The sequence below is a fragment of the Anabrus simplex genome, chromosome 1 (genome assembly GCF_040414725.1).
Source record: "Anabrus simplex isolate iqAnaSimp1 chromosome 1, ASM4041472v1, whole genome shotgun sequence".
Taxonomy (NCBI): domain Eukaryota; kingdom Metazoa; phylum Arthropoda; class Insecta; order Orthoptera; family Tettigoniidae; genus Anabrus; species Anabrus simplex.
This window is the reverse complement of record NC_090265.1, coordinates 460,315,017-460,336,196: the sequence shown is the minus strand read 5'-3', so window position 1 is coordinate 460,336,196 and position 21,180 is coordinate 460,315,017. Positions and strand designations below refer to the sequence as shown.

General features: G+C 39.5%; 1 protein-coding gene across 2 annotated transcripts in view; it reads left to right on the top strand.

Annotated features, from left to right (window-relative positions):
- Positions 1-21,180, top strand: part of LOC136856948 (uncharacterized) — a 674,709-nt gene that overhangs the window by 612,276 nt on the left and 41,253 nt on the right. For both annotated transcript variants that reach the window (XM_067135239.2, XM_067135238.2), the window contains exons 6-8: positions 2,951-3,120; positions 7,473-7,836; positions 11,671-11,793. In XM_067135239.2, the coding sequence (XP_066991340.2) occupies positions 2,951-3,120; positions 7,473-7,836; positions 11,671-11,793 (657 nt within the window). The remainder of the gene's footprint in view (positions 1-2,950; positions 3,121-7,472; positions 7,837-11,670; positions 11,794-21,180) is intronic.

Here is a 21,180-nt window from a genome sequence, read left to right as displayed (position 1 = left end):
TAATCTTCCTTCCTCTTAATTAAACAGCACAATATTATAGGTATTGGGATTCAGCGTTTTAAATTTGATGTAGCACAGACTTTCATACCATACATAATCACTACATGAGCAGAGCATGTTCGAAACGCATTTTAATTGTCAATTAATATACAAGCATTGAAAGACAAAGAATCCAACAGTTTACGGGTTGTAAACTCGTAAATCCTACTAGGTATTCACCGTACTGGAGAAGAGATGACCACCTCTGTATTCCATCTTAATTGCTGATAATTATCTCCTATCTCTTTTTCCCATCCTACAAAATCACACGTATCTTTCACGTACATTTATATACAAACACATTATAGTTCAAACTAAAAGATATATTAAAGAAGAGGGAAGAACGTCTCTAAGGGAAAAAGGAAGACTTTTATAGGAACAAAAAACAATGAAAGAATAAGAGAGTGAGAGTGTATGCGAGCGTGAGAGTGAGAAGGAGAGTGTGAAGGGGGTGGGGGGGAGTGCTATGGAAGGTAATTACTGGTTTCCAAAAGTGATGTGATGTGGGTCGGAGTTCGCCTTAGGCAGGTAACCGAGAGCTAGATGCGATTTCCAAAATAGATTCTAAACTGTTTCTTAAACGTGGTGGGTTGTTTTTAGTTCTTTAAAATACATTAGAACCATTAACCTTGTGCTGGCCATTTATCATCTTCACTGGCGTTGCACAGTAGCTGGGGTTTCCACGAGTAATTTTGTACAGTCCCACACATAACGTTGTAAAATCGATGATTCTGTTTAAATATTAATTATTCTGGTCTAAATGGCATCTTTTTACAGTCTGAAAGCTTGTTCTTGTCGAGGAAGTACTTTCTTTGCGTGGGTTGGCATATAACTCGTTCAATTAAGAGGTCATAAAAACAGATCGCTAACGTCCGCCAAGCGAGTTGGCAGCGTGGCATGGGCCACATAGCTGTAAGTTTGCATTCGGGAGATGGTGCGTTTGAATCTCGCCATTGGCAGCCCTCAAGATGGTATTCCGTGGTTTCCCATTTTCACACCGGGCTTTCCATTCCTAACCTTTCCTATCACACATAGTTGCCGAATACCAGCTTAAATTAGTGAGACCACTAGCAAAAGTAAAATAATCGTTAGATAGTTCGATTCAATGATGCTATGGAACTAACGACTGAATTCTATAGAAACAGACTTACGAACGCATAAATCTAAGTAATTAAAAACCATTACTTGAGAAACAGAGCAGGACTCTATGCATGGAACGCACCGTATCTCTGGAAAAGCAACGGAATGGGGGTGATGCATGCATTCAGAGGTTTGAGATACCTCGAGATCTGAACAGATAATACTTCTTCTCACGTATTTTTAATTTCAACCCTTAATTGTATTGAAATATTCTCACTAGTACAGACACCTCAATTGTGCCCAATAATATACAGTAGTTTCGTTTCCGACGAGGCCATTGAATTTATTAGTTCCTAGACTAATATTGTCAGTGAGAGCATTTAAAAGGATCCTAGTGCAACAATTAGATATCCACGCGGATTTTTTTCGTTGGTGTTATAATCTGTTAAGGAGTTGTTTCCGGTTTCAATGCTGATGGACCGGGCGAGTTGGCCGTGCGATTAGGGGCGCGCAGCTGTGAGCTCGCATCCGGGAGTTAGTGGGTTCGAGTCCCACTGTCGGCAGACCTGAAGATGGTTATCCATGGTTTCCCATTTTCACATCAGTCAAATGCTGGGGCTGTACCTTAATTAAGGACATAGTCGCTTCCTTCCCATTCCTAGGCCTTTCCTGTCCCATCGCCGCCATAAGACCTATCTGTGTCGGTGTGACGTAAAGGAAATAGCAATGCCGATTGTTGTGTAAACAATGTCATAATTAATGTAACAGTGTGTCATATTATCATTCGATCACTACTGCAATAAATTTTGGTTATATTTCATTTGTTGGATTGAAGATGGTACATTAAAAAAATGTAATTACTCGGATGGACTTGCCTTACTTAATAGTCTTTTTGTCTGTTTAATGTTGGGTTTTGACGACGCCTTTTAGTAGTAACTATAATATAACTCATAACTTATAATATATGAGCCATAAATTCGAATATTCTTCGTGAAATTACCAGCTTTTCGGCCGCAGTGTAGCAGTGGGCTTGCCAGTTGTATTGCCACACTTTTCGAAGTGACTAGTGCCCCATTGAGGCACTACTACAAGCCTCCTATGTAGGACAATCCAGTGACGGTGCACTAAGGGAAGTATATACCTTCACTTGTATAAATCCCGTCCTTTATTTTATTACAAAAGCATAAACCTTCGTTGACAGTAAATTGCGGACATATTTCAAACTGAATGTACATTTTGTGAAGATAATATACTTTTTGGTTGAAGTGTACTGTAAGTGCATTATTATATTAGTAATTATATACATGTTTCGGTCTGTAAATAAGGTATTATCAGATATAATAAGATAAAACTTTACCGTGGACAGCCACTGAGAATCACAGCAGGGGAACTAACCACTTAGCATTCGCCCTTTAGACTTATGGCGCATACACATAACATAACTATGCATATGTATAGACATAGAATATCCTCAACAAATAACAGTATAGAAGTTAATGTGTTTCCCCTTTAGGTACGGTATAATTTCTGGTAAATTCGTCTGAAATCTTAGCAAGTAGGAAATTTAAGCCAGTAAAATGTCTGTACTGAATGATATTATGTAGTCTTCGATGACAAAGTGCTGAAAAACTGGATTTCAAACAAACATATTGAGATACAGTAACTTATTTGAATCAGTATATTTTCAAAGCAGATCGGTACTATTCACATAGCATTTCACCTGAAACCCTTTCCCCAAAGGGGTAGAGTCACTTAAATGTTGTGTATTTATCTATGCTTATATTCGAAGTTTTAAGAATATACTGTTCATGTAATGTGTATTGTCTTTTAGGTCCGGAAAAGTTCAGCTGAAATCGAGCGCAATGACTCAGGCGTGGGTTCGGAAACCAGCAAGTCAAGCCGGAGTCGGTGGCAGCCTGTACCAGCAGGTACATTGCGAGAAGATCAACAACTGCTGTGTGAGGACTGCGACCAGCGCGTTGAAACGCAGGTTACGGACAGGTGAGTTCGCACGCTCGTGGATGTTAAATCAGAACTCTATGAAGAAGTTGACAAGAAGGTGTACATATGGCACGCCTTGTCGTCATGAACAGTACAGGGGTGTAAGCAGCATACGATAAGCAATAGACACTGAAGTGACAGGTGAGTAAAATAGGCGCTTAAGGATATTGGGTACTTCTGAGTATACGAATTATATGCTGTATCTTAGCAGACATCATTACGTTAAGCATAAACTCCTTTCATGCTAAAGCTACAGCTGAAAATCAACACACAACAAAGAAACTTGTTTTGAGGTGACTGATGGCCGTATTGCTTTATTTGTATCATATTCTTTATTTGTATCATTTCTGAAAATATACAGTTGCAAATGAATACACTTTTCTTCACAGAAAAATTACATTGATTCATTTAGGTACACTTATCTAAATTGTTTTTCATCCAAATGCTATCCAATTTTTGACACACATTATAAATGGATAATGGCATATTATAGCCTGCTTTTCAATTGAAGTTCGATTCGGAATTTTTTGAAAAATAGTGAAAATATCATTTTTAAAAGGATTCCTATTTTTTTCAGCCTCCTATTATCTTTCCGAAATGATTGTAAGTGCATATCCAAAATCACCATAAGTTAGTGGATAAAATGTTAGCTCTCTAGTTTTGATGGAATGTTTCCGTTTACAGAAATAAATCCAACTGACTTCACTGATTTCTTTTAAAGTACCAAGCAATACAAGCTTTATCTCTGTGAAATTCGCGGAATCGACGGCCATGATTCTAACTTCATGACCACGGTCCGAACAACACGCTGGTTAAAGCGTGGCCCACGATAACAGCCAAATACGCCGTACTTTGTAATTGGTGTTCCCATGTAACACCATGGGTACTTCATCGCATACAATATCTTCACAGTTGGGTTCACAAACCTTTTCACGACATTTTACACCGTGAACAGAACATACCAAATCTGCTTCTTGTGATATGTTAATTTTCCACAAAATGTATTTATCTCACTATCATGATGGGCGCCACTGATACTGTAGTTCCTCGCGTGTTTGATTCCTCCAAGCCTCATTACCACCTCACGTGATTGCAAATGTCGTATGAAGGAGATCGTATTACACTTATATTAACAAACCGGACACAAAGTTGTACTTTCAACTCGTGGACAATTCTTCTCAATTTCTTCCCATCTACAAATGAATAATGCCTTAAATAATTTCATTTTACTACTGCTGTTAAGTCAAACAGTCTCGTCCTCTGATATCAGACAAGTGAACATAGAAACTCTCATTGGTCGAAAATAGGCCAAGACCACTTCTAGGAGCAGCTCCCTCTCTCCAAAGAGAACACAATATCTCTTTCTCTGTCGTACAATCTACGCCGTGACTTCAGTAAGAAAATCCCCTTCCTCTTTGCATTACCCCGAACAGATGTTCACCACATGGCAAATAGCGTTATCTGTATCAACAGCATTGCTCAACTCAGAATACTGAACAATTCTCATATTATCAAGCCATATAATGCTTCTGTACCTAAGAAACAATCCTATATAATAAAATGGTTATGCAACATACACTATGGCTTCAAGAACATAGCTTCAAGGTACCCCAGCAACATAATCTGCAATTTGTCTTCTGATTCTTCGTTTTATCTTTCCCTCTTCATATTCCTCTTTCTCCTTCAGGATTCTGTTCACTGAACTTTTCTGCTTCCTGACACGAGTCTTTTCAATTACCAGTAGGAAATTTACCATGCCAGGTCCACATTTAATTTCCAAGCCTTTCGATACATTCATCCTGGTTATTTCACCATAACTGTAACAGATTATTTCGTCCAGAACATCCGTTTTGAGAGTATAGAATCAATCAATCAATCAATCAATCAATCAATCAATCAATCAATCAATAACACACTTGGTATTCTTTCCCAAATGCTGTGAGTAAAACTCACTGGGACTTATAGGTCCCCATGGAAGCACTTTGCTAACAGATTTGTATCACTCATCAAGTCTCTAAACCAAGAAATCTTCTGTGTAGTGTGTAAGTATAGCCAGAGAAGCACCGATAACAGTTAATAAAAAGTGTGGATATTGAGGCGCCATTTTGAATGGAGATTTGAAGGTACTTAGACGCATCGGAACCCCAGTGAACCACATACCGTTCATATTTGATTCAGAAACCAATGGAGATTGTGGAGAATGATACGAGCGGGTACCCAAAAAACCGGAACTATTGTTTAGAAGCTATGTATACTCTTCATTACAACTAATACATTTGTCCCATCGGTGCTTCCACTGTTCGAAACATTTTTTGTAGTCATCTTTAGAAATGGCTTGACAGCTCCTCCCTCGTTTTTCCTTGACCTCTTCAGTGTTGTCAAATCAGTGTCCTTTCATGCGTGGAAATAAGAAAAAGTCGCACGGAGCCAGGTCAAGCGTGGGGCAGTGGACCCATGCCATTTTAAGCCAAAACTGTCTAACAGAGATGGCTGTGTGTGCAGGTGCATTGGCGTGGTGGACGAACCAGTCTCCTGTCTTCCACAAATCGGGTCTTTTTTGACGAACACTGTTTCGCAATCTTCTTAAAACTTCCCAATAAAAGCTTTGCACCTTGTTCACTTGAACTTGCCATCATAAAAAACGAAACAAGAACAAAACAACGCTAGCAAAAACAAACACTGCAGATGATCAGAACAAGCCAGGTCGACAACACAGGCACCACTGAACTGGCAATGACCTGCGCTATACACGCCCAGCGGAAGAAATGCGTACTACACAAGCTTCGCTCACGGCAATGTTATTCCGGTTGTTTTTGGGTACCCCCTCGTATAGTGCCAAAATTTAAAAAAATCGATTATTTGATCATATAAGAATACCCATTGTCGTTAAACTGATCAGAGTTTAAGAACATGTGTCTTCATGTTCTTTTAATCATGAGATTCAGTAAGGTTTATAACTAAGAGAGGAAGATGTAACAAGCAAAGTCTAAAGATACAGATTTTCAGTCTGTCAAACACGAATATAACGCTCAGGACGCTATTAAATACCTGTAAAAGTGAACAATAATAAGTGGAATGACATGTCGTTCTACAAGAGCATCCTTTTAACCATGCATATATATTCAATTATGTACGAAATTGTTTGCGATGCGTAAAGTTGTCAATGATTGTGAATTTGTATTATGAAACAAATGAAATAAATTATGAATCTAGAGGCCCTTTTGTTGGCGTTTAAGTACCTTTGAGAGAGTTTGTATAATCCGCGAACACCTTTCTTTACCGCCAAAATATTGACTTCCTTCTTAATTTGTATTTATTTACCAAATTTTTTACAAGTGTACAATACAGTGATGAATATAAAGGAATTTCCAATTAAACGATGAAGGATTTTGGGCATGCTTTTTCTATAGCTTCGTACCTATAAAATACACACACAAAACCAAAATTGTAGGAACGTAAAGTAATATTTCTTATTGTATTTAAAGTATAATTTATAACTGGTATTTTTTTGAAAATGTAGAGTATTCTTCTTTACGGGATAATACAATTTTACATTTTAGCAACGCCCTAGCTGTTAGGTGGATTAGTACTAGAGTGTCTGACTCATGAACCGAAATTTAGGGGTTTGATCTCATATTGATCCAGCTAAAGTAGTCGATTTAAAAAATCTTGGCACTCCATGCCATAGTTATTCGCATGGTGAAGTTCTCTGGTCGCACACTCCGTGTCACCGTACGAAATTAGTTAACTCGACCATAGTAACCGTCTGGTAGAATTCCGCTTTTGTTGCCGGTCAGCATCACAATTGGAATGTCGAAATTGGTAAGCAGGCCGTCTAAGATCAGAAGTTAACTTTCCTGCACTATTCTGAGGGGAGATATTTACAAGTTTTTCCATCTTAGAGGCAAGTCCCTTGTTTCGAGTCCTGTGTCTCCTCTCCTTCCAAAGGAGGCCTAGTAATACCACGGTAGCAGTAACACAGATTTTCAACACATATCTAGTTCACGCACGGTTGATCACATTATTTTGTGCTCTAGAAGGAACTGTAACTCTTTATCTTGACAGTATTTAGTAATATCTTTAAATTTAAATTCGTGTGTAATCTCGGATATCATACTTATTAGGGCAGCATAATGAATGAAACAGAAAATTAATGATTATTTCTTACAACAAATAAAGAAATTACTAGCGCCACTAACAAGCTTAATTAGTAGAAAAGCGGAATAATCCACTATGTGTATTTACATAGCCGCAGAATTGATGTTTGAAGTAACTTCTTTAGTCATTAGGAGAAGTAGTAATGGTAAAGTGCTGCACGGTACTGTTCTAATGGAGACTGTCTCTTTTCACAGTGGGGTTATATTCGCACCGCTAGTTTGCCGGAAATGTGGCAAGAAAAGGGCAGAAAGGAAGGAGATCATCGCCGAAATTGTTGAGACTGAAGATAAGTACAGTCGGGACCTGCAGATCATCCTCGACGAGTTCTACAGGCCTATGTTAGTGGCAGGTCTGCTAACATCGGACCAGCTGGGCGCCATCTTCCTCAACGTCGAGGAACTGCTGGAAAACGCCATTCAGCTGTCGGAGAAGCTGCGAGACACCTTGGAGATAGCTGTAGAGCAAGGTGATGAGGACCTGCTCACAGTGAATATGGGCAAAATCTTCCTGGAGGCGGCTCCAATGTTACATGCTTTCGAGTCATACTGCACGAGACAGGTAAGTAGATATCCACGGATATTGTTTTCTTTTAGAATGAAATCATCCAGTACATTTTGGCTGTTACAAACTTCTCCTCCTCCTCCTTCTTCTTCTCTTCATTGCCCTTTTCCAATTATGATCGGTTCTGTATGTGGATTTTTGACCCATTTTTACAGTAGGTTGCCCTTCTTGACACCGGCCCTATGTAGAGAGGATGTATTCACTATTGTGTATCTCTGGTGGTTGGTAGCAGTGTGATGTGTTTTGGTATAGGTATATAGGCCTATAGGCCTATACTGTACATGAAGACAAATTCAAACACCCAGCCCCTCAATGAGAGGAATTAAACAAGCGCGGCTAAAATCCTTAGCTCGAACAATAATCGAACCCAAGATTATTTGGCTATAAAAATAACATCCCGTAAAACTTCGTTTTCAGAGCAATTTGACCGTGTTGTTAGGGTTGCGTAGCTGTGAGCATGCATTGAAGATGGTGGATTCGAATCCCACTATTGACAGCCTTGAAGAAAGTTTTTCGTGTTTTCCTATTTCCACACCAGGTAAATGATGGGACTGTACCTTAATTAAGGCCACGGTCGGTTCCTTTCCAGTTTTAACCCTGTCCTATCTCGTCGTCGCCATGAGACCTGCCTGTGTCGGTGTGACGTAAAAAAATAACAAAAGAACTCTCAGATTGTATTTAGATAAAAAATGTTCCTCTGCCAGGACCACCAATATAGTATGCGAAATGAAATGGACAAGAAATGTGCTTAATTAGATAGGATGGTCCAGAGAAGCAGGTAAACTAATAACTTTAATCATCCTTAAATGGGAACTACGTATCCTAAGAAGGAATATGCTCGAGAGATTGAAAATGACAAGTTAATAACGCTTTAACCGCTTTAACCCCGTAACACTCTAACGTCCATTAAATTATCGCATATAGCTGAGCGGATGTATTCAGTTCGAGTGCTTACCACAATGCTATCAGTGTATTTTTTACCAGGAAAGAAACTGGAAAATGCGAAGGAAATCATTGTTACATCATGTTCAGAGATCATGCCTTGTATCAATTCTGAAGACTTCCACTTCCTTAAACGTGTACTAGTTCTAAAGACTTCAACTTTCTTAAACGTTTTGCCTCATGGCTGAGGCGTCATGCCTAACATAATTCAGCCATCCAGCTGATGAACCGAACTCCGCACGCACTCTATCCAAAGCTTTCAGTGTGGTTACTCGGCGGGAACACTGTAAGAGGCCATTCAGTATATCGATCCATCATACTGATACTCGTCCTCGTGGTCTGGTTCCTTGGACTTTGGACTCAACGATCAACTTTAGAAGACTACCTTCTCCGCAAATTAGGTGTATATGACCAAAGTAGAGTATGATCCGCTGAGGCATCTTGCTCGACGGACAAACCTTTATCTGAAGTTGGTTCAGAATCGACATTTTTATCCAACATCACATTTCAGAACTTTGTATTCGTGCACGATCGCGCTGTACGATGGTCCACGTCTCTACGCCATTCAAGAAAATTGAAACGACGAGAGATTCAACAAGTTTTTTTCTTTTGTATCATATATCCAAATCTTCCTCATACGAATCGTTGCTACCTTTAATATTTCGATCCCTCGTTTTATTTCACCTTTGGAAGCACCAGAATTGGACAAGTATACGTAATTTACACTTCAGGTCGTCCAATCTGCTGGATACGTTGACAATTGTTCTTACGATCAACGATCATGACAAGACTTCTAATGCAGCTCTAAACTACCAGGGGCAAATAAACATGTTCGAACGAATGGCTTAACCTTAAAAGAGCTGAGCTTAACTCTACTCAAAACCTGTCTCTTAATTAAAATTAGAGTGCCTTGTTTTTAATTTACAGCGTTAACTTACATGGAACAAATTCACCACAGAACTTTGGTACAAAATGCGAAGCATTACACCACAACCTGAAAACAAATATTCGACAAGTGAAACATTTTCTAATATATATTAGGTAGGACTAACTGGATGTCAAAAAATGCAGGTTAAGAGAACGAGTTACACTAGCAGTAAAATGTCATTAGCACGAACTCGCTTTATCTGGACATTACATTCGGTTACATGAAAGAAGATTGGTCGCGGCAGGGATACATTATTTCTTATGAAAAGTATTATTTGATTAAGACACATTTCGGTTAGCCCGAATTAATATATATATATATATATATTCTTTTACGCTATTTTGTATCGTTTGAGGTGAAATCTGTTCGTAAGAGTCTTATGCATTTTAAGTTGAAACTCAAGACATCCCTCATAAAGCAAGCATGTCAAGTAAAAGCAGGCAACAACGAAATACCCACCTCAACGGCCATGTCTCCACTGCCTGCGAAGCAAGGATCATATAAGAGAAATAGATCCGTCACTCCTGTATAATAAAGTTGGCTGAGAAAACTGGTCATGGAAGCTACAGTGGCCACTTTCTCTCTGCCAACATAAGGAAATAAATCCCACGATAGTACCTCATAGTAAACACGATGATGATAGTTGTTACTTTGTTAAAATTTTAATTGTGATAGAGATAATGATTGTATTTCGGTAGGAAAGTTGTATCGAAAGCTTCTCTCGTGTCTTTTACTTGAAAAGTAAATTGCAGTTACCGTATTTGTACGTTGGCAATACTGTTATAACGCTAGCTTGTATCGTTGTTTCACCGTTCGCATTTTAATGTAAATTTACATCTATTAAGTGATAAATGCAACATTGATTACTGAAAATGTTAATGCAATACATATAAAACCCCAAAACGCCCATACTTGCCTAAATCACGATCTAACATAACCTCATTCTTTCGTTCGTTGAACCCTTCCCACGACTTTTATGTATAGGAATGGAAAACACGAGAAGGAAAGGATGAAAGTAAAACACAGCATAATGCACACAGTTTATATTTTGAATTTATTTATTCCAACCAGCAGGTAAGAAGCACAATCACACAGACGTTTACTCGCAACAGCTAGGTAGTTCAATGTGAAGTACGTTCATGATCATAATACTATTTCTTCACACTAAGAACGCGCATAATTATAATTTCACACCATACTCTCAAAAAACTGGATCAAAAATCTCGTTCAATGCGAAAGAATCTCAACAAATTTTCGTCTAACAAGCACTATTACATACCGTAAGATCAAGGTCCCTTCGCGCGCAACGATAACGGTGTTGTGTTTTGAATTTGCTGTACCACGCAACTGAATGTGTAATGCCAACCTCTGCCTTCTAAATTAACCCTCTAAAAGAGAATTTTAGTTTTCATTAGTTGGCGGAGATTGATTGGCCCATCTCAGAACTGCTTCGGACGCTCCCTATGAAGTATCACCCCCCTGCTGCGAAGAAACCTGTGCGCATGCTCGATAATGTTACTCCCGCTGGCTCACATATGCTGTGATTAATCTCAATGGACCACAAAGACAATAATCATGTCTCAACAGTATGATTCTAAACAATTGCCCAAGCCAGTGCAATTAGGTGCAATACAGTTCTTAACCTTCGCATCTTTCGGTAGGGAGCGTTCATTTTTAGGAATATACAGTACTGCGTACCGGTACTAACAGTTGTAATTGTTGATACTACATGGAAGGGTAGCCTAAGACCTATGTTTCTGTAGGTTTTTGGTTGTTCATATTGAATATGTAACGAGATTTTACTGTATAACTATCGCACTTCGAAATTTCCCAGTGAGATCTCTCCTAATTAAATTCGAGTACCACATTATGGGGAATTTTCAAATCAAGCAACTTACTAAATAATTACATTGGATAACTGGTATTTAGTTTAATGTCTTACGTGATTGTTTCCTTTTCAGGCGGCGGCGTCCTTATTGTTGGCGAACTTGGAAAAGGAGAAGGAGCTGCTACGCATTTTCCTTCGAGTCTCACAAATGGAGAATGCTGTTCTTCGTCGCATGAACCTCAACTCTTTCCTCATGGTGAGTACATCTGAACCTACTAAATATTTAGTATGTTCGAACACTTAAACTGACGGGGGGAAAAAATGTAGGAGTTCCGAGTCCAGATTTACTGATGGCTTATTTCCTTGAACTCCTGAAGAACATAGCGCTGAAATCAGGTTTCGCCATCTGGTTCTATGCTATGCGATTTAACTCTCTCCAGCCATAATCCAGCCGCTGACTCTCGTCTTCCATCGGTCTTAGGTCTTCCTCTTCTCCGTCCCCGTTGATTCCACTGAAGAGCTTGTAGGCAAGCCGTGCTTAGTGGTTCAGACGAAAGAAGCGCTGCTCTTTTGAGCCCGGTTTGGCACCTTCGATTCTGGCTCAGTCCTGCGATATTTGAAGGTGTTCAAATATGCCAGCCTCGTGTCGGTGGATATAGTGGCACGTAGAAGAACTCTCGAAGGACAAAATTCTAAGATTTTGGCGTCTCCGAAAACCGTAGAAGTGGCTCGTAGGACGTAAAACTATTATTATTATTATTATTATTATTATTATTATTATTATTATTATTATTATTATTATTATTATTATTATTATTATTATTATTTGTTTGTTTGGCGATATCAAATCTTCGCATTGTATGTCCAATCCATTGCTATTCCCCGCTGGACACTATGTCTGACCGGCGTATGCCTAATATAGGCCTACCTTCTAAGACATTTGTTGACGAATATCTGAATGCTAGATACTTAGTAACACGGTTTATATGTTCAAACACTCGAAACACGTCCTCAACAGCAGCTGCCGCCATAGAAAGCCCACGAATTACTTCAAAGGTGTAACTAGGAGTAAGATAGTTTCCCGGTTACGAGTAGCTGCGCGGGAGTCATGTAGCTGTCAGCTTGCAATCTGGAGATAGTGGGTTCGAAACCCGCTGTCGGCAGCTCTGAAAATGGTTTTTATACCAGGCTAATCAAGACCACAGACGCTCCCTTTCTACTCCTAGCCAAGTCCTATCCTATTATCGCCATAATAACTATCTATGTCGGTGCGACGTAAAGAAAAATTGTAAACTGAAATGTACCGAGCTCGATAGCTGCAGTCGCTTAAGTGCGGCATGTATCCAGTAATCGGGAGATAGTGGGTTCGAGCCCCACTGTCGGCAGCTCTGAAAATGGTTTTTATACCAGGCTAATCAAGACCACAGACGCTCCCTTTCTACTCCTAGCCAAGTCCTATCCTATTATCGCCATAATAACTATCTATGTCGGTGCGACGTAAAGAAAAATTGTAAACTGAAATGTACCGAGCTCGATAGCTGCAGTCGCTTAAGTGCGGCATGTATCCAGTAATCGGGAGATAGTGGGTTCGAGCCCCACTGTCGGCAGCCCTGAAGATGGTTTTCCGTGGTTTCCCATTTTCACACCAGGCAAATGCCTGGGCTGTACCTTAATTAAGGCCACGGCCGCTTCCTTACAATTCCTAGGCCTTTCCTATCCCATCGTCGCCATAAGGCCTATCTGTGTCGGTGCGACGTAAAGCAAATAGCAAAAAAAAAAAAAAAAAAAAAAAACTGAAATGTATCTATTTTTGCTAGTCTCTTTACGTCGCACCGACACAGATAAATCTTATGGCGACGATGGGATAGGGAAGGCCTAGGAGTTGGAAGGAAGCGGCCATGGCCTTAATTAAGTTACAGCCCCAGCATTTGCCTGGTGTGAAAATGGGAAACCACAGAAAACCATCTTCAGGGCTGCTTACAGTGGGATTCGAACCCACTATCTCCCGGATGCAAGCTCACAGCAAGTACCACCTTTCACACCATCGATCACAGGGACTGATTCCATAATAAATGGTGTTACTAACATCGCTTGTACTTTAGTTAGTTTCATATTGTTAGAGATCAGACTGAGAAAGTTGTTGAAAGTAACAAACTTGTTCAAGTCCATATCGCCAAGGTGGCACAGTTCGAATCCCAAACAGTGCTTTGGATAATTTTGAAATTGTTTGTCCTGAGGGACAAAGTTCCAGGATCTTGGTGTCTCCGAGAACCGTAGAAATAGCTAGTGGGACTTAAAACTATTATTATTATTATTATTATTATTATTATTATTATTATTATTATTATTATTATTATTGCCTTGAAATGGCTGACTGAGCATTGATTCTGTCAAACCTGCACCTGAATTTAGAACTGAATCTTCAGAAGCACGTATATCACATTTTATTTTAGACTTGGGTGGTCAGTTCCTATGACACATTTTGATTTCTCACATTTATGTCCATGTGGATGTTAGGCCGTGTGACGTGTGAGAGTCTGCTAAGCTATTCCAATACGTGGCATTCTTTATTAAGAAACCATTACTATACACCCAACAGTGTTCAGTTAATCTAGTTATCTATATAAGGATTGCATAACGAGGAAATATTGATAGGCAGAAATGTTGCCTCTCCCCAAGTGAAGCTCCTAAATATGGCTCTAAACATTTATTGCTAAGAATTAAGTATTCCTAGCCTATAACCCTGAGATATCTTCGCGCTCTGCAAATTGAATACCTCAGTCTACAAGTTTACTCTATTTCTGCGACTTTTACGATGGGCTTACTTCTCAAAATTACTAAACAGGTAGAGTAAAATGGTTACCAAGTAAATGACCATGAATTCACTATTCGTTCTCTTAACATGGATATATTTAAGGAGTAATACCTCAGTTATAACGTTACTTGTTTTTCTCCATTGTGGCGCACTTCAAATCCCAAATAATGCTTGTGAGGTTTTTGAAATGAAAAGTGGCTTGAAGACCTTGTAAAAAGCGGACATCCCGTGACTATGATTATGATAGCAACAGTCACGCAGAATTAAAAAATGTGTTCGTATTTTCTGCAACATGAAGCAAGTAGTGTCTAAGTAGGTAAGTAAGCAAATTAGTTCCATATTCTTAGACATGGGGTGATGCTGCTCTTTACAGCATACCCTCTCCTTGTCAATCTTAAATTTATCAACAGGACCAGCAGTCGAACCCGAACCTCTGAATACGGCGGCAATTGAGCTGAGCTTTACGCTGCTTTAAATCTTATGGCAAGTTTACAAAATTGCTCAAAGGTTTCAAAGTCAGCACCTTCATTAATGGCCATTCATGTTAATATCCAAGGATAGTAGATGGAACGTCTCTGGCCATTCCAGTTTGAGTGAGAAATCAAGCTTAGAGTTTTAGGAGACTATTGGAGTGATCATTGCTGCGGGATCTCGTGTTTCACGTGGAATCCGAACCACTCGAACGCTAATTTTCATCTCAAAGATCATACATGCATCGGTCATCTTTGTGAGAAGCCAGTGATGGTACCACTTGGCTATCACGCCCCCGGTTGAAAAAAAAAAGTTTTCTGTTCAGTTTTAATTTAACATCCGAAAACCGAGTTGTTTATTTTAAGATGATGGAACAAATAGGCTACAGCATTCGAGTACTGTACAGTAGTTCAAAACCATATCACTGCAAACCGCATGCAGTAACAGCTGAGTAAGTTCTCCTACCAGGACTACACCAACATATCAGCAGTTGGTCACATCAGTACTGAGTTACATCTAATACATTCGATCGGTACCATGAATCACGTGGTGTTATGGTTAGGAGTCACGTAACTTACTACATCGGTTAGGTTATGGGGGTTATCTCATAAGAGCCTCGAGCTGGGTACTCATACCAGTCGCTACAGAGACAGTGAAGTGGATCGTGTAGAGAGCAACCCATCGGGCATGAGAGCGCAAAGGAGTTCTCAAACACCGTGTACTGTATAGAGAGAGAAATCATCATGTTTAGACATACATTTTGCAGCAGCAACGAAGATCGAGGTTTGTGACTGATAATCTTAAATTTAAAAATACATAGTTCAAGAATAAGTTATAAGCATAAAGTATGTGCGATTTTCCTCTGCCTGTCCGGGGGACTTCGATTAAATTCTTGTTTTACACATACTTTTAAGACATGAAGAAATTTATCAAAATATTGTAAATACTGTAATTTTATAAAGAATTAAGCTGTGCGTATAAACTGGTTTCGGTGGCGGAGTCATGTGAGGAGAATGGAGGAGAATAGGTTTCCTAGGGATCCATGGAGGATAATAGAAGTAGAGGGTGATCAAGACGACGATGGTTAGACAATGATTTAAAGATATCTTGAACTAAACGAGGCTAAAATAACTAACTACAAATGTATGTGTTCATACTAATAAGTTGTACATGGTACGCATTAATTTCACACGGAGCTCATAAATAATAATAATAATAATAATAATAATAATAATAATAATAATAATAATAATAATAATAATAATAATAATAATCATAATCAATTACCCTTCTACGGCCTAAATATAATCATATTCTACTTCGTATGTTAAATTTCCTACGTAATGATATATCGTTTTCAGAATTATTTCAAGTCAAGGAAATAAGAGAATATAACTCCACCGTAACTCTTTTTAATCGCAGACAGATTTATAGCTGGATCCTACCTCACATTTGAATTGCAAATTAAATTGTATTAACTACAGTTTCGTTGCATTGGACGAAGCTGTTGCGGAATCCATTGGAATTTTTTATTTTTTTATTATTGGTTTTACGTCTCACTGGCTACTGTTGCGGTTTTCAAAAACAACGAGGTGCAGAAATTTTGTCCCACAGGACCGAGGTGGCCGTGTGGATAGGGTCGGTGGCTATGAGCTTGCATTCGCGAGATGCAGCCCTGAAAATGGTTTTCCGTGGTTTCCCATGTTCACACCAGGCAAATGCTGGGGCTGTACCTTAATTACGGCCACGACCGCTACCTTCCTAATCTTAGCCCTTTCCCATTCTTAAAAAAACAAAGGAAAAATAATGCTCCGCAGGAGTTCTTTTACGTGCCAGTAAATCCATCGTCACGAGACTGGCGTATTTGAGTACCTTCAAATACCACCGAAATGAGCTGGGATCAAACCCGCCAAGCAAACCAGTGCTTTACTGTCTGAGCCACTCAGCCTGGCTGCAGTTATCAGAGACAGTAACCATTGGTCTGTAGAAGTAAATAATAATAATAATAATAATAATAATAATAATAATAATAATAATAATAATAATCGTATGGCCTCAGCGACCGTGTGCAGGCATTTTAATTTGTCGCCGTCTAGCTGCCTGCTCGTCAATTTCGACATTCCGTTTTACTCTAGGCGTACTAGATGACAGAGTAGGCCTAAACCGAATCTCTATGACCGAGTTTCTAACGAATTTACAAAATATCGGATGCACTAGCGCTCATTGTTGAAACTTACTTAAAAAGACAGAAAACGTATTGTAACCTTCTTTTCTTATTTGTCCGGTTCAGCTCCCAGGTGGTCACAAAATAGTTCTCAGTATTGCCGATCAAATATTTCTGTTTTTCCTCCAGATGGATTTCATTCTGTTCTCTGTACGACATCCTCATTGTCTTCTCATTAAGGTGGCGGCGGTTCGAATCGCAGCCTACGCCTATGGAATTTTTGAAACGAAAAGTCACGTCTCTGTGGTCAGGATGTCAACGGTCCTGTGAAACTACAAACTTGTTGCCTGCTTGAATAGTTTGATATATATTATATTTCGAAGCAAGTTTGGCTAAATAAACCGAAATGTTGCAATTCAGTTCAAGGGTCCCCTGGTCAGTGAGAGTGCATAAGAAGCATTACAATATAAAACAGATGGGTAATAATAAATTGCTTGAATATTACACACGTATTAGTTGATAGATCAACCGATGAAGAAATGCATGTCGAAACAAACCTCTTCTTACGTAGGTACTGTACATTCACAAAACTTGATTATTGTATTTCTTCTTCGATTATGATTTTGATGATGATTCAAGGAACCTAATATTGAGGTCATCGACATTATTCCTATTTTATTTCTCTCCCACGTTTTTCTCATTACTTTTCTTCGTCTTCACTCACATAATTTTGAGAGTCCTCGGATTGCGAGACCCATCGTGATTGTGGTTTTTGGAATCCCATAAATCACTCTAGCTTGCCACTGTTCATAAATATACCCGTCTTAGCATTTCAACGTAAAATCTATGTATTTTTTTTATTATTTATCAAAAAGCCTAATGTAGTTTTATCAGATTTGTAATTCGCTCAATGCAAAATTTGAATCACTTGAAATAGGATCCTGCTTCTTGAAATGTATGTCCCTATCCCGCTGAAATCTTCTGTTTAGATATGTTTTGACCTAGAAAACGTCTGTAGTTGCGGAACCGTACTTGGATCGGTGAGAGCATGGAAGTTTTAAAATCAAAAGAATTTCTAGAAAATTCGTATGAAGACAGTGTTCAATGTCTCATTTTAAAGAGGAAGGAGCTGTGTACGCAGAAACAAGAGTCTGAGCTGGTATGATGTCAACGGTGATGGAATAGTACCACCATCTTTAGGCACGAAAATCACCGTGCTGCGCTTCTAACAATTAGCGTAGCTCTGGAGTCCGACAAATTGGTGCCGTTTGATTCGTATCAGTGAATTATATAAGTATACAATAAAAATATGTAGTAAACATGTGAGAATATTCTGATCCGAAGAAGTGCGAAAAAAGCCGTTTTCGTAAAATATCAATCTAAGACATCACTGATCTACATTTAGGGCTGTCGCTCAGGTGGTAGATTCCTTATCAGTTTTGGACATTAAGTGGTTTCAAAATGATCGAAAACGCATTCAATTGGCTTGTCAGAATTCCGAAAGTGCCGGGCGTCAAAAGGCTTACCGAGAGCGTATCAAAGAATTTTAAAAAAAATTTGCTTTACATCGCACCGGCACAGATAGGTCTTATGGTGACAATGGGATAGGAAAGGCCTATGAAGCGTCTGTGGCCTTAATTAAGGTACAGCTTGGTGTGAAAATGGGAAACCACGGAAAACCATCTTCAGGGCTGCTGACAGTGGGGTTCGAACCCACTATCTCCTGAATGCAAGCTCACAACTGTGCGCCCTTAACCGCACAGCCAACTCACTCGGTCGTCTCAAACTTTAGCCTGCCGAGCGTTGTGAGACGAGTTCCGCGCTACTGGAGCCCCTGCCGAGCACATCTACAGCCCCAGTGATGGAAAATGATTTAGAACTCATCCTGGTCTGATTGACTTTGTTTTGCAGATGTGTGAGTTTGTTTAGAATTGAGAAATAAAATGCTGAGTAGATATTTTATTTCGACAATACATTTTATACGATACGTATTCTACATCAGAACTTGCAGTCGTGACACTGAGACAACCCCGTTGGAATTTTCTTTAACGTATATTGCAAGTTCATTGAACTAAAATAATTATGATGCGTGAATTTATTTTAATGAAAACAATTTCTAAGCAGAACAAATATTACCTAAGTGTATCTAATTCGCGCCTGCCTCTGTGGTGTAGTGGTTAGTGTGATTACCTGCGATTCCGGCTCTGCCACGAAATTTGAAAAGTGGTTGGAGGACTGGAACGGGATCCACTCAGCCTCGGGAGGTCAACAGAACAGAGGGGGTTCGATTCCCACGTCAGCCATCCTCGAAGTGGCTTTCCGTAGAATCCCACGTCTTCTCCAGGCAAATGCCAGGGTGGTACCTAACTTAAGGCCATGGCTGCTTCCTTCCCTCTTCCTTGCCTATCCCTTCTAATCATCTCATTCCCCACAAGGCCTCTGTTTAGCATAGCAGGTGAGGCTGCCTGAGAAAGGTACCAGTCCTTCTCAGTTTTATCCCCGACCAAATTTCTCACGCTCCAGGACACTGCCCTTGGAGTGGTAGAGGTGGGATATTTTGCTGAACCAGAATGAAGTGATTTTTCTTATTAAAACACTAAATAAATACAAAATAAAAACTTTAATTCAGGCAGTGAGAAGATCTTTGCTACGATTTTCGTTTGGTTGGTGAAGTTGTTTTAAGTTATTTTAAAGCATTAATGAACATTTGTATATTCTCTCTTCTGTACTTCGAGAGATATACATATTATAAAGAAACCAAACCTCATGGCACTACAGCCGCTGAAGGGCCTTGGCCTACAAAGCGACCGCTGCTCAGCCCGAAGGCCTGCAGATTATGAGGTGTCGTGTGGTTAGCACGAAGAATCCTCTCGGCCGTTATTCTTGGCTTTCTAGACCGGGGTCGCCATCTCACTGTCAGATAGCTCTTCAATTCTAATCATGTAGGCTGAGTGGACCTCGAACCAACCCTCAGGTCCAGCTGAAAATCTCTGGAATCGAACCCGGGGCCTCCGGGTAAGAGGCAGGCACGCTACCCCTACACCACAGGGCTCACATATACATATATTACATGCCAAAAATTGTCATAAAAGTATTTTTTATGTGTACTCATACAAGCCGTGAATTAAACCAAGCACCTCATTCTAGGACAGTGGTTCCCAAACTTTCCCAGCTGGCACGACCTCCCCTAACTTCTCTCAATTTCTAATCTGAAAAAATTGACGGGATCCAACACTGAAAAATGAAGATATCGGCCAAAGACAGATAAGGGCCACGAAGGGCATGAATATGAAAGACTTCGTAGCCCTTGCAACCTAATGGCACTGGAAAAGAACAACACCTGACCAAGGTTGGTTGGATAGATAGATGAATATGAAGAGCCTGACACAAGAAAGTGGGAGCAATGTCAGGACTTAGCTAAAGGCCCCTTGGTCGCCAGTCCACGCTCCCAAGTTAAGATCACCTGGGGCCCCCTATAGTTGCCTCTTAAGACAGGTGGAGGATACCATGGATGGTATTCTACTGCTTCCACCCATAGGGGGATGTTATTACAAGCATCAAGCATATTTCTTCTCAGGAATACTTACATTTGAGAATAATATAGAATAGGTTCACAATAGGACAGAGCTGGCTTGAAGAGAAGTTTAAATGTAACTAAATTAATTTACTTGAATACTTATTCAGACAGAAATTTGCCTTTTAAAATTGAACCTGTATTTCATTATTTTAATGTCATATGTATATTCATTTCTCTACTTATCTGGTCACATGATCCTGTCTTACTTCTGATTAAGTTCTCTGCATCCCCCTTGTAAATCTTGTAAATCTCCCACTGCCTTATTCAGTCATACTTTTATGACTATGCCACTGGTATAAACAAATTTCTGGCAACCAAAGCCTTGCCTGTCACTTATTTTGGAAATGCAGAGTTCTGAAGAGAAGCATGTGAGAACTGGAGTCATTTTAACAACAACTTAGTAAATGGAGGAAAACTTATTTCTAGAATGAATTTATTAATGAATAATAAGCTTAATCAAATTTCTTTGTGGAATGAAATTTTTTTTATTCAGTACCCCAACTCTCCTTAATATTGTCTGTGGCTATACTTAGACCAAGCAAGTTAGCTGTGCAATTAGGGTCACATAGCTGTGAGCTTGCATTCGGGAAATGGTGGGTTTGAATCCCACCGTCAG